Genomic DNA, 25,308 nt, shown 5'->3' with positions numbered 1-25,308 from the left:
CCGCGAAGGGAGAATGCAAACTATGTTCCAGACCAACAAACCCTTTTACACATGTGCATTCAACTTAAGTGTGCAGAAAGCTAGACGTGTAAGTGAAAATCCCTTCTGAAACTCAGTGAATGTGAATTTGGAATTAGATTGTACTTCAGAAAATAGAGTACAGGAATATCATATCAAAATATGATGGACCTAATATCAAGGGTCAACATTTGAAAAGCTAAGAGCATATAATCCTCTATATACTGTACTATGTACTTTCTACTCTAAAATATATATTATCTTGAAGATACATATATCACCAAGGTACATATATGTGGAGTTAAGTATAGAAAATCTCTGCCTATTTTGCTTTCAATCATTTGGCCACGATATTCTGGTCAAGTTTTTTTGTTACATCGAGAGTCCGAGCTGGATAATCTAGGGGAACACCTTGCAGAGGTAAATCAGTGTACTCCTAATATTTTGCCAATGTGGTGCATTATTATGTACATCTGCTCTCATGGTTTGGATGTAGACCTACTAGGACCGAGATACTCTGAAAACTTTACGCAGAAGCTTGTGGCTTTGTGGGTATTCACAAACATTTTCTCTGCCCATCCCTACCCGGGAAATGGTTGGAGATGTACTGCTGATAAAGCTAGACATAAACCTCTTTCCAGGGTGAGAATGGGCATGGAACAGTTCTAAAATTTGCAGAGGAGAATCAAATAGAGTTTTCCAAATGGAATAGTTTGGCCCCTTGATGAGCAAAAAAGAAAACAGTTCAAAAGCACTTCTGGCAGGCGCAGCTGCAAATCTTTTACCAAAAAACGATCATAAACTATGTTTATGATCGTTTTTAGGTAAAAAGGGTAGGGGCCACAGACTGTGATGAGCACTGAGGGGGAGGCCGTCTCGGTAGGCTCTCTTCACCCCAGCACTATGTTGCCGGGCTGGGTAGACCAGGCAAAGGCTGATTTGAGCAGTGTCAAGATTGGCCACAGGGCAGGCTGGGAGCCTGTGCCTGCAGCGTGTTTGCACAGGAGAGGAGCAGTGTGGTGGTGATGGCGGCAGCCTCAACGATTCAGGTAAGTTTTTGTTTTTTAATTCCCCAACAAGCGTGCGCTCCCCCGCCCCTCTTTAGCACCGCAAGCCACTCCAGACTTTAAGGTAAGCATTTTCAGACACATAGCTGTATATTCGATGAATGTAAGCATGTGTAACTGCTTATGATTGCAAGTTCTCCTTGAAAGCAGTGAATGTTCAAGCATTCCTGGACCTATATTAGAATCCCCTGAATTCTAGAAAGTCATAAATCTGAATCCAGATATGGGTGTTAACCTGCAATGTTTAGATTTAATTGTTTTGTAAATATGATCCTATCTGCTTTGCAGTAGAGACAGCTATTTTCAGTGCCTTTTAAGAAAAAGTGGGTTAGTATTGACCACACAATGAACTATTGTTATTGCCCCCTATCAGACTTAACTACATCAAAAAATGGAAAATGCATTGACCCTTCTTGACTAATTTATTTGTTGCATGTTTATTCTAAAGTCAGAAAGCATCCTACTAGCCGTATATCTATAAAGAATCACCGACTGACTACTTTGATTTAAATGTATGTTAGCTTGCCATGGTGGAACGAGGAGAAATGCTTTCATTTCTCCTTGTTTTTTGCTCTTTCCATGTTTGCTGCATTCTGCAGCACGCATGGAAAGAGCAAATCGCCACTGAAGATTGTTTTTGTGCATCCCTTCCTGCACAAAAACAATCCCCCCCACAGCACAGCCATCATTGCACCATGGTGCAAGGGTGGCTGCCTTGGCATTCAATAGCAAATTTAGCGCCGGCACATGGGGCAACACAGGAATGCGCTGTATCCTATTAAATACGGGGTAACCCTGCGGTTTGAAAATGATGGAGCGCGACGCTCCCAAATGTGGCAGAGCGTCGCACTCCATCATTTTCTTTTAAATCTGGGCATTAATTTCTAACCATTTGCGACGGGTAAAATGTCTTTTGGCATGTACCACCCTCATTTTGCTAGTAGGTAACCTATTACCAACTGGCAAAATGGATTTGCGACTTGCTATTAGGAAGGGGCATGCCAAGGGCTTCCCTTCCTAATAACGAGTGGCAGGGGATGTAAGATGTTTTGCAACCGGGAATGCGGTCGCAAAACATTCTCAATTACCACCAACTTCAAGTTGGTAGTAACCCATTCGCAAACAGGAAACGGCCCCCAAGGGACCTCTTCCCTTTTGCAAATGGGGGCAAACATTTTTAAGAGCAGGCAGTGGTCCTAAGGACCACTGCCTGCTCTTAAAAAAATGAAAAGAAAACTTTTCAGTTTTCTTGTTGTAATGCATCCCATTTTCCTAAGGAAAACAGGCTGTATTACAAAAAATTTTTTATTTAAAAAGCAAGCACAGAAATGGTGGTCTGCCGGTGCCGGGGACCACCATCCCTGTGACTGTAGCCATTCACGGTGGGTCGCAAATTGTAATCTGCCTCATGAATATTGATGAGGTGGGTCTCTTTGGGACCCACTTTGAATCGTTAACAGTGCTGGAGACACTGTTGGACATTTGGTATTACGACTCGCAATTTGTGAATCAAAATAATTCGCGAATTGTGAGTCACAATACCAAATGGTCATACATCTGGCCCTTCATTCTCAGTATTTATCTTAATGGGCTATTTTCTTCTTCAATTTCTAAATTTGTCCCTGCACACATAAATTAGACCATTTTTCTAGGCGATACTTCTTTTTGCTGTGTATCTTATTGATGCCTTGCAAGTGGAAAATAACAAAATGTGGCTTCCAGTAAGGAGCCTGGGCACAACTGTGAGATCTGCAACAGATTTCTCCAGAGTGTTCTCAAGGGCACAACTAGATTTTTCAGTTATCCTTGGAGCCTACTCTTTGGCACCATAAGGTGAAAAGATGTCAACTTTGATCTTCATGATTCCATGAGTGGATTCTGTCATCTAGGCACTATACATTTTAATAAATCTCACAATGTCTTCTGCTTTCCTCTCAATGATCTCAATGCTAGGTTGAGGAGGGTGTCAGGCCACGTTTATTAAATATGTCTACTTCTTGGATTGCTTTGTCTTAGAGAAATAACTTTTGGGTATTCAGGAGAACTCTATTCAGAGGCCCTGTTTGCTTCAGTGTCCCTCTGCTAGGGTGACTACATTATGTAGCTGTTTGCCTAATCTGGCAAGCAATGCAGAGTCAAGTAGATACAGCAGACCCAGACGTTTTCTTCTGTTTGTACTTTAGTAGCTTACTTTTTGGCATGATTGTAACAATTGCTCTTTGGATAGGTCATTGTGGAAGGCACTAGGGGGCATATTTATACTCTGTTTGCGCCAAATGTGCGTCAAAATTTTTGACGCACAATCGGCGCAAACCCTGCCCCATATTTATACTTTGACGTCCGACCCCGCGGGCGTCAAAGTTCCACCATGTGCGTCATTTTTTGGAAGGGGTAACCAGCCTCGCGTTAATTATATGCAAGGTAGGCGTTCCCTTCCAAAAAATGACTTTAAGGCCTGTGCCCCATATTTATACTCTGGCGTCATTTTGACGCACAGGAGGGGGCAGGCCTTAAAAAACGGCACCCAGCCTGATGGGCGCCGTTTTTTAACGCCTGGGTCAGGGCAGGCGTTAAGGGACCTGTGGGCTCCGAATGAGCCCAGAGGTGCCCTCCCATGCCCCCAGGGACACCCCCTGCCACCCTTGCCCACCCCAGGAGGACACCCAAGGATGGAGGGACCCATCCCAGGGAAGTTGAGGTAAGTTGGGGTAAGTATTTTTTTCGTTTTTTTTTGTGGCATAGGGGGGCCTGATTTGGGCCCCCCTACATGCCACTATGCCCAATGACCATGCCATGGCATGGCCATTGGGCAAGGGGGCATGACTCCTGTCTTTGCTAAGACAGGAGTCATGTCAATGGAGGTTGGGCGTCAAAACAAATGGCGCAAATCGGGTTGAGGCCTGAATTTTGCCTCAGACCTGACTTGCCCCATTTTTTGACACCCAACCTCCATTTTCCCCTACGCCGGCGCTGCCTGGTGTGAGTCATTTTTTTTTACGCACACCAGTCCGCAGCGCCGGCTAACGTCATTCAATAAATAAGGCGCCCGCATGGTGCTTTGGAATGGCGTTAGCCGGCGGTAAAATTTTTGACGCACAACTGCGTTGGCGCAGTTGTGCGTCAAAAAGTATAAATATGGGCCTAAATGGCAAGGTTGTAGGCTCACACACCTCTTTAAGTCCTTTGTGGTTAATTGACCCCTACTATCAACTATGTCACATTCACCTCACCAACATTCTATTAATTAGATCATAGGTATGACAGCACTGATTCCAGAATATTCTGCACAGCATCACTCACACATACAGACATATATAAAGAAACCCTGAGACAAACAACTGCTGCTTGACAAACAACCCAGTAGTGTTATGACGGTTGTTCAGACTGAATAATAGTGACCCACAATAAGGGTACCAGTATTACTCCTGGTGTGACAGTTACTCCCTTGCAAGTATTAAAATATTTAACTTTTAAAGGGTTGGGTACACATATCCCTTAGCCTGGTGGTTTATTATGCTTTTATCCACATAATTTAATATTTGTGGCTGCAGTGAACTCAAAGTGGTAAGAAGAAATACTTGTTGGCCAAAATACCCTGGCTACAGCAAGTTTATCCAACATCAAGGTGATGTTTTTTAAAAATATGCATCTTTATTAAAGATTCTGGTTCGGGCATCCAAGTTTATTTGTCAAATTAAAGTTTGAATACTAGGACCAATCCCGTTTTATTTAGCTTTGCTCATAATATGTTACATTCCACAGATTCTAAGGCCATTCAAAAGTTGAGAAAACAAAAAAATCACTACTATTTTCAAGTCTCATTGGATTTTTCATTGCCACTATCATTAAAGGAAGCTTCAGAAAGTGAGAATTTGTTCGCTTGACTATATATATTGTCAAGTCTATTTCAGGTTGGTATCTGAGGCTTGGCTGAAAGCTTGAGTCCATGTTTAATTGGATAAGGTAATGCTGTCCTCACCCATTGAGACCCATGCTAGCTGTATACCAAGAGCTAGTTGTACAGATATCTTGGCCCTTGGCACCTTTTTGTTTAGGAGGTGCCTTTGTCAACTTTGTGGACTTTTTTTTGCCCTGTACTGGAACAGTCTGGAAGAGACATAATTAGTTTTTTTTTTAAATGTGGCTCTCCTGTCCTGGTCATATGCCTGGATCTTGGGCTAGAAAGCTGGGTGTAGGGGTCTGAGTTCAAAGGCCTGTCTGCACTTCCATCTGCCTCACATCCTGCTTCCTCTCCCGAAGGCAAGGGGCGCTACAGGCAGGCAGTTGAAGCTTGGTAGAATAGTGTCAATGCTGCATTCATGAATGCCCTTGGGTCTCCCTTCCTTTTATCTTTCACCCCAACTGGGGGAAGGCTCGGGCCAGGCTGGATGTGTTGAAGTAGGAAAACACTGTGACTTTACTTGTAATCATCACTGTGTAGGAGCCATTCAAGCTTGCACCCAAGGCCGTCATAGGATCTGCCAACCCTCTGCCCCTGACAATGCAAAACAAAATGCCATTAACAGAAAAAAAGCCATGAATCAAAAAGCAGAGATAGGACCTCTTAGTAAATTAATTTGCCACACACTGATCACTTTGGAAAGGATGGGAAGCCTAAACACAATGAGTAAAGTGGATGGAACACTCACAAATTAGAAGATACAGCTTACTCCCAATTTACATTTACAAGCATATTGTAAGTTACTCATTGTGTGTTACATTATGAAAAATATTCAGTCCTGTGCCTTTTAATATTAATGGAACCCCTTGCTGCCTTGTTGTGTTTTACAATCATGGAACATTATCTCATACAAATGTAACATTTTGGATTTAGCGAGTTGAGGGCACAGATCTAATAGCTTTAAAAAAGCACCTGTGGCACATTTGTTCTTCAAGACTGCCCGAACCCTACTCAAAGGAAGGAAAGAGCAGAAGACTGTCTTCTTTAAAGAACACTGCATCACGATGTAGTACTAGTCCTCAAACCAGCTAACTGTCCTGTCACATGCTGATTGTGTCTTTACTGTTGCTCCTGTACAATGGCTAGGTTTAAAATAACATCTGTAATCCTAACATGGTGGGCATAATGTGGAGGAATATGAAGAGTAAAAATGTGATTGTTTTCAAATTTTTTTTTCCCCAAAGAAGAAAGTGTCCCTATTAAGTTCACTAGCCCAACCACCAGACAGTAAGGACTTGCGGCAACAGGAAATCTACAAGAAATATTCTTGAACATACAGTGTAAAAATGTAGTTATATATTGTCAAAATAATGCATATTCTAGTATCTTCTAATTTCTGCAGTGGTCCTCCACAGTTTAATAAAAGTGTTGATAGAAAACCTGGTTCTGAGTAAAAACTGACTGATAAATGTCAAATTTCAAGTCTGGGAACTCTTCATACACCATGACGGTGGTCAAAAAGCCACCATATTTAGGATTGTCAGCGAGAGCAGCGGTCAGGTCTCTGATGAAGTTTCTATAGCTGCCACCACAAAAGATATTTATTTTCAGCAGAACATCCACTAATGTCTGTCATTGATGGCGGACATTTTGCCATGACATGTGGACAGTGAAAATGCCTACATGGAAGGGGTTACAGCTTTACTGCCCACACAGTAGTAACTCCATCATGCTTGAGCACGTAACCAACCTGACAGAAACAATTTACATACCCTTTCCTAAAGATCTATCACAATTACCATGTGGGACTGTCATGGTCCCACATGGTCTGTCAAGCAGAATGAGCAGATTGGAAGAGCCACCCATCATCTCTGGTACAATGAACAGCAGACTTGGGCAGACCAGATGGCTGAGCTGGAGGTATCTTCTCACTAAGCATGTCTTTCACCTTCAGTACCTTACATTGGCTAGTAAACTGCTGGCAGTTTAGATATGACATTTTTTGGTCGATTTCCCTTATCCTCATCCTCAAAATCAGGCTGCAAGTTGCTTCATTATTATGGGAATTTATTATGGCCTACTGTAATTTTTAAATATAGTGTGAGGTTGCCAGATTCCTGGATGCAAATGCCTACTGGGCCTTCATTCCTTTTTACCATTCCCTGCAACATACATACTTACATACAGCACTCTGTATTTGACATTCAAAAAATACATGCATTGGCTCAATGCTGTTTTTTTCTTATTTCTCAATGAAATTATTTTGCTAGTGCTATCCATTCTGAAGTTAAGCAAATAGGACAAACTGCTTGGAACAGTTTGCTTTTTCTGATTGTATTTTATTGGGTCCCTACATACTTTGGGACAGCTATAAAGAGCTCTCTGCAAGCTAACACAAACAAAACACTAAATGATATAGGGCCTGATTATATAGGATATAGTGGGATTTTAATTTCAGCGGACTAGAAATCAGTTGCTGTTTTGACAGAGTAACTCGTCTGCTGAAACCTAAATCAGGCCCATAATTAGGTAAATATTTGTTGTTGCTTTAATATCTCTCCTCAGTCCCATCTAAGCAGTTTTGATCTCACAGACACACACACACACAAACACATATGTACATACAAAGGCAGCACCCAAATTACATACTCTTTCAAACAAACTATTTTTCAGTGTGAACCGGAAGTTAGGTTCCTGTCAGGTTTGCACATATGTAGTCTAGAGGTGTGATGAGAGCTGTCTGTCATTCTCAACTCTGCAGAAAGAGCCTTAGGATTTGATCTACCTTCTGCTGTACCCGCAGCCACAGAATAGTAACATGGCAGAGGCAGAGGTAGGTTCCAGAGAGAAACTAATTTGAACACAGTGAGACTTTTATAAAATCTATTTTAATGAACAATAGTAGTGATTTTGAAGTATTTTGGATGTTTTCCTTTTTATCTAAACGAGGACAGCTAGAAGTCTCACACATTCATTAGAAAGTGTGAATGGACATTGAGTTGTGGGGGGTTCATATACATCTATGTCCAGATTTACTACTAAACCTTCATGCAATGCAGTGCAGCAAGGGAACTTGCTTCGCTGCTTTCCGTAAAAGAGAGAGTACAGAACTGCGGCATGTTTACTAAGCTATTGTGCACTTCTGCTCCCACCTCACGGTGGTGTACGTGGGGTAGCCCAGCGCCAATGCAGGCCACTTGCCCCATGATGGAAGGGTGTCCTTGTGGTCAGAATACTTTTTGTGCTAGAAGGGGCACATTCCTGCACAAAAAACTATTCTTAGAGGCTTATTCGTCTTTGTATGTGGGATGCAGAATGCAGCCAACGTGCAACAAGGAAGTAATGAGGACAAATAAAAACGTTTCTCCTCATAATGCCAGCCTCACGAAGATGCACCATTTTGGGGCAAACCCAGGTTTACAGACCTTTGTAAATCTGGGTTTAAGTCGAAATACATGGATGGATTTATGGGAACACCCATGCTCTGCTCATGTAACGCCTCTCCGGTGCAAAGTAAAGCAAGGCACTGTTACGTGCTGCTTTGTGATAGTATTAAAAAAAAACCACATAAAACGATGCAAATCGGGCTTTTTGTGGCTTTGTTAATCCTGGAATACATTTTGGGTCGTGGCTGCACCAAGAAAGTGGGACATACATCACAAAAAATATCAGTAAATATGGGCTTTTGCAAGCAAAATTCAAAGGCATACTCTGATGGGCCCATTCATTTCGCCTGTCCAGGAAGCAAGACATCAATCCATTCAGTGTGCAGTAGTAAATGTTGTTCTCGGGTGCAGATGGTGAGAAAATCGTATTTCTGCACTTTGTGCCCTTAAAGAAGTAAAATTTTCTAGTAGGAGGATGGTATCACCATATTTCAGCAAAATTTCAGCAGCATCTTTTTTGCTGCTGTAAGCACTGAGCAAAAATGTGAGCAAAACATTCAGTGAACATCCTATCAGAATTTCTTGCTAATTGTTTCCTCATTTCTGGTATTTCTCCAGTAATCCAAAGGTGAAGTTGAGCTGTATCTGTATTAGCACATCAGGCCATTATTGCTAGATTCTTATGCTTCGCTGTAAGTGAAACACCAATATGTCATGATGTCTGACCAGAGCAAGCCTCCATCAGATGGGAAAAGCTCTAGTCTTCATAACGTCACATGTGCACTTTTTCTGTCACATTCGGTGCAGATCTTTTTTAAGGAAATCACCAGGCGTCTTTGAGAATAACCAATTTTCCTGGGTGAAATGATCAGTTTAATATTCGCATGTTTGCATTTAGCTTATGCTAGAATCATAGTACAGTATATAACTGGTGTAATTTTATGGACCTTGGGTGACTTGGTGGCTAATTCATTGTTTCTTCCTGCAAGTCTAGCAAGAGCGTTTTTATAGCACTACACAAATACTAAACATTCGGCATTGCTTTGAAAGCGCTCGAAATTTCACCCAGTTAATAGATGCTGCTAATATAAGAATGTTGTTCACATCCGCTTGATAATTTGGTGTAAGTTGCAAATTCAGACTGATTCCTGTAAACAGTAACTTTCTGACAGTTCATGTGTAACACAGTTCTGAGTTGGTAGATTTTCTTTATTCTTTTCTTTGAATAAATGTAATGGTGTTAGCACTTGCTAAACCTCGAATAAGTCAGGGGATGTACAATAGCCTTTTCTTTGTCGCTCACCGAAACCAGCTAAATTCCCCTGAAAAAAAACTTCGTGAAAGAGAAAGGACAAATGTGAAGCCTCCACTTCCAACCTTCTTAAGACTTCCAACCTACGCCTGCGGGTGGAAGTTGGCGATGTTTTCAGAATATAACTGTTTTAAGACTAACCACCTTAAAATCTCACTCTTCTTTCTGTTCCAATAAATTACTGGAGAGTGAGGGTGTTAGGCTTGGCATCCTTGGCGTGGTCTCCCCTAACTTTTTGCCTCTGTTTCCGAGGTTGCTGATGTGTTCTGGACTCTGTTTTTGCTGTTTTTGTTACTCTGGGCACTTTATCACTGCTATCCAGTGCTAAAGTGCAAGTGCTCCTATATAAAATGTGTATGTAATTGACTTTTCCGTGATTGGCATATTTGATTTACTGGTAAGTCCCTAGTACAGTGCACTACAGGTGCCCAGTGCCTGTAAATCAAATGCTACTAGTGGGCCTGCAGCACTGGTTGTGCCACCCACATTAGTAGCCATGTACTGTCTCAGACCTGCCACTGTCTGTGTGTGCAGTTTTAAACTGCCAATTCGACTTGGCAAGTGTACCCACTTGCCAGGCCTAATCCTCCCCTTTTCTTACATGTAAGGCACCCCTAAGGTAGGCCCTAGGTAGCCCCATGGGCAGGGTGCAGTGTATGTTTAAGGTAGGACATATACTAATGTATTTTATATGCCCTGACAATGAAATACTGCCAAATTCATTTTTCACTGTTTCAAGGTCTAGCTCTCTGTAGGTTAACATGGGGGCTGCCTTTAAATATGATTAAAGCGTAGATTCCCTTTGGGAGCAGATGCACCTGTGGAGTTTGGAGTCTCTGAACTCACAATTTAAAAAAACATAATTTAGTAAAGTTGGTTTTGAGCTTGTGTTTTTGAAAATGTCACTTTTAGAAAGTGGGCATTTTCTTGCTTAAACCATACTGTGACTCTGCCTGTTTGTGGAATCCCTGTCTGGGTTAGTTTGACGGTTGGGCTGTTTGCATTTCTCTCTAGACAGTGACACAAAGGGAGCTGGGGTGTAGCCTGCATATCCTGATGAGCCATCTGTGCTAGGAGGGAGAGGAGGAGTGGTCACTTACACCTGAAAGGGCTGTGCCTCCCCTCACACAATGCAGTCTCCAACCCCCTGGTGTGTGCCTGGGGCCTTGTCTCACAAACAAGAGAAACTTTCCTTTGAACTAGGCCTACTTCAAAGACAGAAATGGGTATAAGAAGGACACCCAAACACCTGAAAATTAGATCACTCTTTTTGAAATCAAGAGGAACCTCTGTCTGGAGAAGAGCTGAGGAGAAGTCCTGCCCTGCCTGTGACTGTGCTTTGTGGAGCTATCCTGCAGTTTCTGCTTCTGCCTGTGCAAGGGGACAAAGACTGGACTTTATTATGTATTCCTGCCTGTGAAGAAATCTCCAAGAGCTTGTACTGAGCTTTCCTCATGTTGTTGAAGTCTCAGGGCCATCAAAGACTTCCCCTGCCAGCACACGGGCTCTCTGCTGAGACTCCTGCCCTGCCAAGTGGTGCCCTATCCAGTTCCTAGGCCCCTGAAAGGTGAAGCTGACAGACTAAGACTGAAAATCCACGCACAGACCGCAGTGCAGGGAAAACTCGACACACCTTTTGAGACGCCGCTGAGAAACGATCCGCCGCCGGCTTCGCGGCTGAAATCTCCGCTCCACCTGAATCGCGGCTGGAAGATCGATGCACGCGGCTGGAGAACATGCAACATCCGCTGACGGAGGCTGATAACATTGCAACCCACATAGCGCGGTTTTGCTGATACCGTGCGGCAGGATTTTCAACGCAAACCTCGCTGGGTGTGGAAAAACAATACAAAGCCTGCCCGTACCCGAGGTGCCTGTCCGAATCAACACATCGCTCTCCTGCAGAGAGGGAAAACGACACACACCAACCTGACCAGAGGAGGAACGACACACGGTCTCGCTTACGAGTGAGATCAACGCAACGCTGCCCTTTTCCGACGCACACTTGCCTGTGTCGTGTCATTTTGTAGTGTTTTCAAAGAGTTACTGTGTGTGTTGGTACAAATACTTTACACCTAGACTGAAGTTAAGTATGCCTGCATGTGCCAAGCTACCTTGGGGGTGAGCGGGGGTTAACTGAGGGTGATTCTCCTTTACCCTGACTAGAGTGAGGGCCCTTGCTTGGACAGGGGGTAACCTGACTGCCAACCAAAGACCCTTCCCACTCTTTTAGTGCATCACTGCCCTTCCATTTAGGTCACTGTATCTTTATTCCTCCGCTTCCTTTAGGTCCCTGGGACTTTGCCCTCAGATAAGTGCCAGAGAGCCACAATGCTGTGAGGGTCTGCCACATGGCTATCTTAATGGTATGGAGATCACAGATGCTTTAGAAACCCGACAAGGTAATAGCCACAATACTGGCTGCAGTCCCATAGGTTCATATCTCCTGATGGATTCTGGTCTCTTCCAGCCCAAAACCTTGTCTTTTACAAAGCACCCCATATCACAGTTTTTTGCATTCTCAGGGGCAGATTTATGCAAAGTTGCACAGCACTGAGCGCAATGCCAATTTCCCTGCGCCCCTTAGCACACCCCTACCACCAGCATGTGTGTGCCGTATTTAAAATACGGCGCACCATGACGCAGGATAGGGGGCAATAGTGTCATTTTTCATGACGCTATTGATGTACTCTGCAGAAGTAGGCCCTACTCCTGCAGAGTACATAGGGGCCCATTCTAAAGAATGGAAGCCCCCTTTTAACGCCTACTCTGAGTTCTGAGCAGGCGCTATAAGTGGCGCTATAAGTGGCGTAAAAAATGGCACAATGAAATCTCATAGATTTCCTTGTGCCTTTTGTTTTTGGCCACCCTAACTGGGGAACGCCCCCTTTGCATACATTATACCTTGCGCAGGCAGAATGTAGAACAAAGGGTTACTGAGTGGCGCAATGCATGCATTGTGACACTCTGTAAATACGGTGCAGGGATTTCAGCCTCGTTGAGCCACATTAACATCATAAATAATTACGTTAATGTGGTGCAGGGTGGTGCTAGGGAAGTATAAATATGCCCCTCAGAGTTATAAAAAGCAGAAGTTACCCAATGTAATGCAGCTTAGTTTACTGACCATAGAAGGTTGGAGGGTTAAACTAGCCTTGCTAAGATTCAAACTCATAACCTACAGGTCATAGCAGATGTCATCATTGAGCATTTACTGGTTGAAACTTCGTATCACTAATCCAGGAACTCAAACATGGTTCCATATTTATATTTGTCGCTTTACACTAAGCGCCATCAGTTTCTAATAACTGGTTTGTTTAGGATGTCACAGTTTGGTTTAGTGAGTAAGCCAGCATCAGAACTGTGGCCACCAAGTTCTCAGCAACTAAGTTAGTCACATGACCAAACATTCTCTGATATGGTGCAAACTTTAGTACGTTATACATTTAAACATGATCTTCCGTGCACAAAGTGAATTGAAACATTGCTTTGACTCCATCGTCCCTAGTGTTAACATCAGCTGTAATTTTTTTGATGTGGCCTCCCTTTTCACGTTCTTAGTCGCAAATTATTTACTGTAGTTAGAAGTTTTATTTTCTTGGACTTTCTTTTGCTAGTTTCACTTACTGATTGTAGCCCGTCGTGGCAATGACACCAGTAAACATTTTAACATGTGCTGATTTCAAAGTGAAATAAATCATTACCTACAGAACCACCTGCAGAAAGAGGTTGTGACATATTCAGCATGGTGTGATGCTTGACATTCATAAGATATCCTTTGCAGGAGTTTGACCGATGAAGATAAGATACCTGTGGAGTCTGCACTTAACAGTGGGTGGTGGCCCTGGGAAAACTCAGCCTGCAACTCTACTGCCTACCTGTGGTAGAGGAAACAGGAACATATTGAGGTGAACCCTGATCACAGTCCAGCATACTGTTGTCTGAATATGTTACCACAAGTATTTCAGTAAAATCAGATCTGATTCAATTTCCGAAATACCAAATGCTTAATTAAATGATAGGTGCCAGGCCTTATTCCAACTTCATCCTCCTTCCTTTAGACTACGCCACGTAAAAGAGATAACCGGCAAACAAGAAGTGACAAGTAAAAATTGAGCAAGCTCAAGAGGCACTCTCACCATAACTCAGATAAAATTAAATATATCAAGGAAGGAGAAGCCTCATGTTAAGGTCTGGCGTTAGCCAATACCTTTTATTTTTAGCGAAATTATGTATAATTTATTTACCTGTAGGGGCTTTCAGCTACTGTGCTTCATCCATTGGTCTGTTGTTGTGTCATTCATATATTTTTTCCATTTACTACAGCATGAGGCAGTGAGTCAGCCCACTTCAGGCCCGGCTAGCTTACTTGTGAATGACGGCATTCTGCTCATTCACAAGGAACACATCCAGACACATAGTATCCCCATGGAGTGCCTGTGACTATTATGGCTATGTGTGCTTTTTGAGACCCAAAATATTTGTACTTTTAGTTAGTGTCAGAACAAAACAAGCACTGCCAAAAAGGGCTAATGGCTAATGCCAGAGATTGGCTTTGTCAATGCTTTTTAAATGTACAGTTCTAAGTCATATAGCAGGTCAATTTGTCTGTTATTACAATCATTGTAAATAAATGTAATTTCTAGATGAACACAGAAAGATGGAAGATATAGAGCTTAAAATCAGGATTTTGTGGCCTGGAAATATTGGTACAGATAAGGAGGAAGTGAGTTTTCTTCCATTGCTTAGTGCAAAATTCATTATATCATAGAGGTGGTTCATTGATCACTGGAGGTGATTTTAATATTAAATAAATCCCCCGCTGGATGGATCCCATTCACACAAGAAATTAAGCAGGTAGTATGCCTAAAAACAAAGTCCCAGACATCTCAAAACTAGAATATTTATGGGCATATTCGCAAAGGCATGTAAAGTAATACTTACGTACTTTTGTGACTTGGCCCCAAAACAACTGAAATGAAAATAAAATGGGAATATGTAATGCATATTCATTTACAATTAATACAAACAGAAAGGACTGTGTCCTCTTTGCATTTTGTAAATAATAATTGATTCACAAAGGTATGTAAGAGAGTACTTTTATAGTACTGCTTCCCGTACCCATAAGTTGTTTTGTTATTTGACCCTTTATTATCCAAGATCATCCCTCCATTTTGCAGTACCAAGATCTAATTCTCATCAGATTTTCCTCAGTCATCCACCAGAGTTACATGCAAGTGCTGTGACAATCAAATAGGAAAGACTTCGCTCTCAGTAAAGCTCTTATTAAAGAAATCCCTCCATGGGGAATTTAAATCCTGATTTTCAGAGGCTATGAAAGTCAAGTGAAGAGAATCCATAAATGTGCTGTTATTTGACCTTTAATTGAAAATGTTGATGTTCATAGCATGACTGAGGACAGCTTCAAGACTTCTGCTGAGAGATTTTGTAGTGATGCCTCTGGGAAGCCTTTGCAAAGTAAAGCAACAACAAATATTTACAGGTTGGCCAACCTGCAAAAAGAGAATGAACTGGTAGTCAAATGTGCTACAAACTAACTGAAGGTTGTACCATTAGACACAGAGAAGGGCTTGTTAAATTGTATTTTGTGTTTATCTGTAAAATCCCTTGACTGTATAATGTGGGATTGTGCGAATCTGCAGGTATTAATCAGCTGATGGACACTTTTATTCCCCAGACACCTTTAAAAGCAAATGCTGAGGAAAAAAATGGTTTATATTTGTTCAATCAAAATGTTAAATGCACAGAATTTATTTTAGGAAATTGCCATTCATCTTACAGCCTAACCATCTACATAAAAAGTAAAAATAATATTTCTCCTTCACTCAAATTATGAATATTAAACTGTTTTTTTAACAGTGTCCATGGCGCCACTCTCGGAGTAGGGTCCCTTTTAGCTGGCTTCATAGGAGAATCCACAATGGTTGCAATAGCAGCTTTTTATGTATATCGTAAACAGGTAAGAAAACAATACCTGACAACTTTCTTTCCAATTTTCTGTTGCTAATAATGACTGCAGATTTTCTTTTGCCTTCAATATTCCTTATCTTTAGGTGTTGTGGTATTCTGTACTTGTTTATCATGTTGCTTGATAAAGAAAATAAATCAATATTTTGGAACAAGGTAAAAATATTATGAGAAAAGAAATTGATGAAGCACCAGTCTCCGAAAAAGTATATAGATATGTGTGTAAGACTTCAGGAATTCTGCTAATAATGATGTAAATGATTTTTCTGTATTGCAAAGACATGCATTGTTTAATGGTAAATGGTGGCATCACTGGCCATGCTTCAGCTCAGTGTCATGACATCATTAGAAGACACATGCCTTCAGTTTTTGTCTAAGCAAATAATCAGCAGTCTTCTGCCAGTTTGCTGTGCTCAGACATCTGCTCTCCTTGGATGCATAGAAGGCAGATACTAACGGCACAATATTCTGGTAACATACTAAAGAAACAACAAAGTTGTTGTGAAGCCACCCATATGGAGCTCACTCCATAGAAGTGCTGGAGCATTTTCATCCTTTGCAGGCATCAATGCCCGACGAGATCAACGGATCCTTGGATCCTGCATAACAGTATGGTAGCACCAAATAACACAGCATGTCCATACAAGGACAACTGCAGTCAGAAACAAGTTAGGGGGTTTGTTACAAACATAAGCACAAAGTCATGTAGACAATTCTCTAGACAAAATTATAAAGATACAGTATCAGGCTGACCAAGGCGATTAAATGAGTTCAGGTCGACTAACATTAAGAGAACTAGGAATTCAACAAAAACAATAGAGAACATCAATAAAATGGTCTGGTGCACAGAACACAAGTGTTGCTCAGTTTTAACAAGCATTAAGGCAATTCAAATCATTAAGGTTCAGCTTAGTTTGAACAAGGGAAATCCTACAGGTTAGCCAATCAGCGGCTAACATGTGCAGGGTGGAATACATGCAGCCAAAAGGTAAAAATTGCAAAAAGAATTTGGAAAAAGGTAATCGCGGGCATAAAGTTACTAACTATGATAGGCAAAAAGTAAGTAAAAGGGGAAAGTGTCAGCATGTCAGAAGCTCGGTCAAGAGTCTTCTTCTTTGGGTTAGGGAGAAATCTGTAAGTCTCAGCAGGAAATTCGAAAAAGGGGCAAGGGCAGAGAGGGCAGTAGTCTCAAGAGTCCAAGAGACTCAGCAAACAGCGGCAGGATAAAGGGCAAAAGGGTCCTTCTCAGAGCACCAGGGATTCCAAAGTCCAACTAGGCATCAATATTTTAAAGTTCATAGGAAAACTGATTCATCAGTGCAGGAGTTCATTTGATGTAGAAGGGACAGCATCCAACATAACTTGATCATCTGACTCCAACTTGAAACATCCACTTGGTTTCCCAGGTTTGTCATGAGAACAGGGTCCATCTGTACACTTCCACACAAGATAGAAACAAACATTAAATTGTCAGTCCTCAGTCCATGATGTTCTCTGACCAAGGACATTTCCTCACAACTCTCTATGTGTAGAACAATAGACATCCATTACCAAACTAACCTTCTCATGGGAACGGAGTCCAAAGAAAGGTTCACGTTAGCAAGATGAATTGACGTTTTCTTAACTGTCACAAGTACAGGGCCTAGCAGGCCTCACTTACACTAATACGAGTGAATTAAAATAGCACATTAATACATCCAAATAAAACACACTTTAATATGCAAACTGTAAATTCAGCATTAATAATTCATCATTAGTTTTCATGTTACAGTAACTTTAAAATGAAATAACACTGTCAATAAATTTCCATTAATGTGGTGCAGAACTGTATTTCTCTATTTTTGCATACTAATTTATTACACTTATTATTAGAAATGCAATACCATTTCGATAAAGACTATTAGTTTAAACTCTAAAATATAATAAAATGACAGGGTAATCCTTCAAACATATAATTTAATTTAAATACCACCTTCGTTTAAGTGATTAGTCTATGGTGAATGTACAATAATATGGCTTCTCAGTGCATCACTTCACAACCAAACTATTAGTACTTTAATTAACATAATGCATAAACGGTCATGTATAGATGCTCACTGTGACATTTGGGGCAGTACTAAAAATTTTGCCATGTCAGAAGTAATGATGGATGAGCGGGAATAAGCCAGGCAAGCTACTGCTGAGACTTATGACTACGAGGCAGGTGCCTAGTCATATTAAGGAAATTGCAACTACAGACAAACGATGATGTAGTGGGAGGAAGAAAAAAGCAAATTGCTTAAGGGCATTCTGTTAGAAGCTATAAAAAGGCAACTGACAAAGATGGAAATGTTGCTGATTGCAAAGAAGGGGAAAGGTTTTCTCACCCAAAATCTCATAAATCAAGCTAACCATTTCTTTCTCTTTGACCACAATGTTACATCTACAGCTAGTTACAGATGAGCAATGGAAGGATTATCCTTCTCTGTCCTGTGTGGGGCTTACTTTTTGACTGTGATACAAGAAACTTAAGAGCTGTGCAGCTGATCCCAACCAGAATCTTTGGTTCTCTTTTGGCCGAAATCAGTGTCCGCCTTTCCCTGGGAATAATATTGCAGGTTTTATAAAGTATCCAAGTCACACATTTTAGAAAAAGCTAACTCACATTCATAATCCCCTATCTAATATTGGAAGTTGGATGCTACCTCTCTCTTCCTGGTTTTTGGGAACCCCACTCTTACATTACCTTAACTCTCTAAGGTATTTGATTCTATCAACCACAGTGAACTGCTGAAAATCTTACAAACCCTGATGAGTTTTGAGAAGGGTGCTATCCTAGTACCTGTCATGTTTGTTACTCACTGTTTTCAAGTAGTCCACAGGGTGTTTTGAATCACCGGCCTCACCTTCGTCCTTTGGTGAACCTTAGGGTTGTGTATTAACCCCATGCTTTTCAGTAACTATGGAGATCTGCTGGGAAATTAAGTTAAAGAGTCGGTGTCCAAGAGTACCAGTACATGTGTGATACTCAGTTTCTTTTAATCTCATGTAAAATATGCATGTGAGATACAGTGAATATCTGAAAAGAATAAATAACTCATGTGATCTGTGTGAAAGGTGGTACTATACATTGGTCCTGCTTAAGCCGATGAAAGGGTAGTTCAGACTTCATGCACATACAGTCAGGGGTGTACCACTGGCCTGTGCAGCCCCTGTGGTGCAGTTGTGCCCCCACCCTTTCAGGGGCACCCATTTAACCCAAGGCAAATGAATATCTGTGAGATATGGACATCTCAGGTGCTACTTTTTAAATTTTGCAAGGGGTCCCATCATTTTATGTTATGCACTGCAGCCAGTCCTTCTCCTCTCCACTCAGAGTGCCAGATAGTCCTTTAGGCCCATATTTGGTGGCTTAACCATTTCCCGAGGATTTGCAGATCTTGGAGATGCCCTCCCCATCCTTCCATGGAAGCGTCTGTGGTAATTATAAATTGTGCGACTAACTGAATGAACGTGAGGCCTTGAGAAAGATGAGACTGGTAAGCCCACCAACCCAGTGCTTTTATTATTTTTGGTGTAACCAGAATGCGATCCTCAAACGAGACCTGCGATTAGGTCCACTGAACCTGCAATTCTTCCTGCAACGGTCTCATTTTGAGACAAGCATTTGGTACCAGATTAGTGGTGGAAGATACCCAGGAGCGATTTGTACAACCTCACTGAAATGAACTTTCTTTTTTATATTATTTGGGCCAGAGATGCTAGACGATCCTGTCGTTCCTGTGTAAGGAAACCTTTGTTCAGCTGCGTGTCCAGGATAGCTCTGAGAAAAGTCATCCTCTGAGGGGGTATTATGCAAGATTTCTTGACATTGAGCGTGAGACCTAGTCTTTGAAAAAGTGTAATGCAATCTTTTATCACTGCTAAAGTCCCTTGCGTGGTGGATACCTTGAGAGGCTAGTTGTCTAGATATGGAAAGATCTGGTGACCCTACTTCCTGAGAGCAGCTGCTACTGGTGCCAAACACTTGGTGAATATGCGAGGAACTGATCTGAGCACGAAGGGGAGGACTCAGAATTGATAGTGAGTACCAGTCACTGTGAAACTGAGATATCTGTGATGCTTGGGATGGATGGGGATATGAAAATAAGCGTCCTCCAAGTCCAGAGATGTCATATACTGTAGTCTCCGCTGCTCAGGAGGTTTAATATGTCTGAAAGAGTGATCATTCTGAAAGTTTGTTTGCGGAGGTACTCGTTAAGTTGTCGAAGGACTAGAATAGGTCTCCTTTTCACTGTTTTCTTTCGCACAAGGAAAAAAACGGAATCAAATCCTTTCCGTCTCTGAGCCACTGGAACTTTTTCTGTTGCTCCTTTGAGAAGCATCAATTTGACCTCCTTTTTCAATCAGTGAAGATGAGGGCAATGTGCCCCTTTTTGGGGACTGGTTGGCGGCCTGATAGTGAATTCTAGGGTGTGGCCATAAGCCACTATGTCTAACACCCATTGATCTGAGGTGATAGTTTTCCAATTGTGGAGATATCTGGATACATTTGCCCCTACTTGATGCTGGAACAGGTGAGTAGCTGGTACTTCTACTGGGTCATTGTTTACTTCCTGTGTCTCTGGGATAATGAGAAGACTTCCGAAGGGCACCCTGCCTAGAGAAACCAGCCGTAGTTGGTTGGCAGTATGACTGTGATGGTCTGTATTGCCGATAAGGTTGAAATGGCTGGAAACTGAAATAAGATCCTCTGTAGGAGGAAGAGCCACGCCCCTTGCCCCTCAGAAAGGTAGCTTTCTATATTATAAAGAGCCAAGGGACTTAACAGTGTCAGTGTCCGCTTTAATGGGCAAGAAGGGCCTCATCTATATGCTTGTCAAAAAGCATGTCCCCCCGTATGCCATATCTAAAATCTTTGTTTGCACTTCAGGTCAAAATGAAGTGGCCTTCAGCCAGCCCTGGTGCCTCAGAACAGCAGCACCTGCCAGTTGCCAAAACCCAGTTGAGGCTATGTCTATGGCATTATCAATCATCTCAGAAGAGGCTCGCTCTCCTTCCTGCAAGATCTTTTTTGCTTCCTGCCTCTGCTTCTCAGGGATGAGATCAACCAAAGGCTTGATATCTGACCACATCTGCCTATCATAGCCTGCTAGGATAGCCAAGGCATTAGCAGCTCTTACTGTAACAACCAACATGAGAGAAAACCTTTTTCCTATCGTGTCAAGGCATCAACCATCTCTGTCTGGTGGCACTAAGATAGGGGCTGCTGGATTTTTAGAACGTCTCTGTGCAGCCTGTGATATCACAGAGTCCCGCTGAGGGTGCCCCATGAGACATGCAGGGGCATCACCCGGAGCCCTATATTTCTTGCCAGGACCGCTAGCAGGACCGCTGACACCGTAGCAGGGTTCTTAATAGTCCTGACACCCTCCTGCCACAGGTGGTCAATGATAGGAATAGACCTTACTGATTTCCACGCTTGATCTTTTAAATCATACAAGAAGCATTCGGAATGCTTCACTGTGATGGGTAAATGAAACTTTTCTGCTGCCCTTTCGATAATAAAATGAAACCCCACCAACGTCTTCGTGAGGGGAATCAGCTGTAGGGTATTGAGGAGGAGATGGAGTAGGAATAACATAATCCTACCATTCTTCATGCTGAGATGGTAATTCACCTTCTTCCCTTGTTTCATCCTCCGATGTAGAAGGATCATTCCTAGGCAGAGGAGCAGCATGTGGTGGTGGCGTCATTCTGGGTGTTATTGGATGTAGAATCTCTGGTGGCAGAACAGAAGCTGTACTTGGCGGAGTAGATGGTGGTACCTCTGTCTGTGGCAGAAAACACCCTCTGTAATCCGCCAGCATGTTCTGAAGATCCTCTATAAGCAAACAAGGCATAACTGCCTGCTCCTGCGGGCGATAGTAGTCCGTATAATAGTGGTGCTCAGCGTATTTCTGAGTAGAGGGTGCACAATAGTATCCCTCAACCTGTTGACCTTAATCATCATCATAATATTATTCTTCCTCTGTCTGATATTTCACATGGAGCTCCGAGGGACTATGAACCTGTCTAAAAGGTCCTTCATCATCCGAGTCCTCCATGTCTAAAATGTGACTTGGAAGAAGAGGTGACATGTTTGCTGCATAAGCCATGGTGGGTTTGTGGTAAGTTTTCATCTTGATCCTCGTCGATGTTGATTTCCTTGATGGGAGCTTCGACGGTGGAAGTGTCAATGGCGGGAGGGTCGACGATGGAGATATCGTCGATGAAAGCATCGACGATGGGAGTGTCGACGATGGGAGCGTCGATGATGGGAGCGTCACCAGTGGTGATGCTGTCGCTGGCACCGCCGGTGAAGTCCTAGACGTCTCCGAGGGTCTCGCAGATGAAATTGGCACCAGTGTGGAGAATGTTGTCGTCGACACGGATGGTCTCATCGACGATACAGTGATGACGGTGGTCGTCGACTATGTCGCCGGCGATGGTGACTTCGTCGTCAATGGCAAAACAACAGGAAATGTTTGCCACTTCTGTTTTAGTGGCTTACAGGAGGTAGCTGGAGCAGATGAACCTACCTCAGAAGAGAGTTGTTTTTCTTTTTCTCTCTTGAGTTCTTAGAGTGATCATGAATTTTGAGGGACTTCCTGCTCTCCTCAGAAATTCCCTCAAGAGATCTAGCCCTCTTGTGAGATTTAGGAACAGAGTCACTGTCCTCATCAGATGATGTTTTCTGAGCTTTAGTTTTCTGTAGCCCCAATAACAATCTGCCTTCTCTGTCTCTCAGAGTTTTTGGTGGGAAGCTGCAACAGATTTTGCAGTCCTTGGCCTTATAAGTAGGGTGAAGGGAATAGATACAGTTTTTATGTGGATCTTCCACATGAACTCTCTTTTTCCCACAGGTCTTACAGGGATGAAAGAGGCCTTTAGAATAAGACATCATTCGGAAATAAAGAAAGTCCAAACCTTCTCTGAAGAAGACTGTGGAAAGAACTAAGCAGAGTTCAGGGAGACTCCCTTCACACTTGACGTGCGGTGAAAATCTGAGGAAGGGAGCTTCTCTTGGGAGTGTTCTAGAGGGTGCTGTAGCCTGATTGGTTATGGTTCAAGTTTGGTCCATTTTTTTAAAATGACATGGACAGTCTACCAAACTTAGGCCTGTTTATATTGTAAACTCTATGGTTATTATGATTATGATTATGTACTGCGTTATAAAATACCGTAGGACTCCCACTTCGACGACGGGGATTATTCAACCATGAAAATCTATGAAAGTTCCAATACTGGATAAACTGGCTTGCTGCTCCTGTACATCCTCAAATGTTGCACTATGCCCAAAAGTACTGTCACATACAGAATGACAACGGCCCAGCATAGGCAAGGACAGCATGGCTATTTGCTCCTTGCAGTTGATAATTCTTAGCATCTGTTGGGAGGAGCCAGCCTCTGTTTATGAGGTAACTGGGAGGCAAAAACTGCCTGCAACACTCTAGGACCCATATTTATACTTTTTTGGCGCTCCATTTGCATACTTTTTTGACGCAAAAGCGGTGCAAACTTGCAAAATACAATTGTATTCTGTAAGTTTGCACCATTTTTGTGTTGAAAAGCAGCGCAAACGCGGCGCTAAAAAAGTATAAATATGGGCCTAGGTGTGCTGTAAGGTGGAGTGAGAAAGCAAATTTCTCCTTTAGATAAGCTAGTAATGGAAGACTTTAATTGAAGGGGCCTAAACCAGAATGGGGGCCTTAAATAGCTATCAAGTGCTTAGACAGATTGAGCTTATGGCCAGTATGCCACTAGACACTTCTTTTCCAGTGCCTCAAAATGGAAAATACAACTTCGTATTTATTTAAACCAATTTTCATCCTCTGAAATCTGTTGAAGTTTTTTTCATATATCTTTATTGTAATTACAACTTTACTGCAAAGACTAAATTAAATAGTGTGTTATATGCTGTTTCATCTAGCAGTGGCTGTGGTGGACCAACTGGGCTTTATCTTTGAACTGTTGGGATAGGAATGTCACTGGCATGCCTGCCTACAAGTATCGGGTATCAGACTTTTATGATTCTGTCACCAGCCTTATGCTGATCTAGCCGTCCATGAAGGCCTATGTCTTTACTTGACTTATGAAGGTGCTGAACCTGTCCTAGACCTAGTGGGACACACCAAGCGAACCCTTCGTAAACACAAGAGGACTACTGACCCTTTCACATGTTCACACGTGTAGCATTGTGGTGGCAGTATACCGTGTTTAATAGTGATTAGTATGACAAGACCTCTTTAGCTGTGTCATATGAAAGGAAGCCTTCTGGCTCACTCGCCTAAAGTTCAGGTGCTAATGGTGAACCCAGATTCCTAGCACTGAGGTTCAATGCACCTGGATTTGTATATGTATTCTAGTGAAGTTTGATATGCATTGCATGAGTGCCTAAGTGAACTAGAGTGACACAGAGTTGTGTCTTCAATTTTGAAAACTCTTGGCCAGCCCATGTAGATAAGAAACAGGTAAAGGACAAAGATGGGGAAAAGAGCAGAAAAGAGTTAAAAGAAGAACGCAGGATGGACGTGAGAAAATGGAGAAGTAAGAGGTGAGTGATGAAAACGAGGAGGGTTGAAAAGAAGAAATATTTTTTTATGTTTGACTGGAGAGGAAGACGGTACCAGGACTGAGAAGAAGAAACAAGGCAAGGAAAATAGAAGATGGAGGAACTGAAGCATAGAAAAGAAAACGGAAGTGACAAGTTTTGGAAAACACAGGAAAACAGCTAAGGGTGGAAAAGGGAAGGAAGAGAGGAAACAAGAGTAACACAGCGTGGAAGAGAGGACAGGGAGGGAGAAAAGCTAAATGAACTAAGAAGGGATAAGGGCTGAAAAGTTGAAAAGGTGCCATGAAGAGGGGAGGAGATAAACTAGACAAAAGAGAGAATAATGAGGGGGACAATATAATCGGAATTGAAGGGATGAAAAGGGATGACAAAAACTTGGAAGCTAGTATAGGGCTAGAACTGTTGTGTTACCATTTTTCAATAGAAAATAGCCTCTAGTAGGTATGAAGAAAGATTCAATCTTTTGTTTGAATGCCCTGATTTTTGTGTGGCTCTCTTTAAGGCAATCCCTGCTAATACAATGGGAAATAATTGACTTTAGAGGTCATTGATTACATACATGTACAAAATTACAAACTTAGGGTCATATTTAGAAGTCCCCAGCGCCACTGAAGCGTCTCTTTAGGTGATGCCCACCTCTGCTCCATATTTACAAGTAGGTGTAATGGCACTTTTTGTGGTGTTACACCTCCTTGTAAATATGGGCCCAGCGTACACAGTTTTCTGCATCAGAGGGGCATGCAATGAGTGTTGCTGTGGGCGTGCCACAGCAACACCCATTGCATCTTGATGCTGCTTCAGATTTATGAGATTTTGTACACCTGACGCAGTGCCAAAATGTAACGCCCACCCCAGGGGTGGCGTTAGCAAGGCATAACGAGGAGGAATACTTTTATTACTTCTCATTTTTTGCTTTTTCAATTTGTTCTTGTAGAAAGAACAAAATGCCAGACGTGATTGTTTATGTGCGGGAATGTGTCCCTTCCTGCACATAAACAATCATTTCAAAATGACGCTTTGGCACTTCTGTGTGTGACGTTTTC

At 42.2% G+C, this 25,308-nt stretch overlaps 1 protein-coding gene across 1 annotated transcript in view; it reads left to right on the top strand.

The window, feature by feature from the left end:
- Window positions 1–25,308, top strand: part of ANKH (ANKH inorganic pyrophosphate transport regulator) — a 563,142-nt gene that overhangs the window by 534,587 nt on the left and 3,247 nt on the right. The window contains exon 11 of the mRNA XM_069219767.1: window positions 15,565–15,664. Coding sequence (XP_069075868.1) covers window positions 15,565–15,664 — 100 coding nt within the window. The remainder of the gene's footprint in view (window positions 1–15,564; window positions 15,665–25,308) is intronic.

The sequence above is a fragment of the Pleurodeles waltl genome, chromosome 2_2 (assembly GCF_031143425.1).
Source record: "Pleurodeles waltl isolate 20211129_DDA chromosome 2_2, aPleWal1.hap1.20221129, whole genome shotgun sequence".
In the NCBI taxonomy this organism is placed as follows: Eukaryota; Metazoa; Chordata; class Amphibia; order Caudata; family Salamandridae; genus Pleurodeles; species Pleurodeles waltl.
Note: the sequence above shows the minus strand (reverse complement) of the source record. Positions and strands in the feature narration are given on the sequence as shown.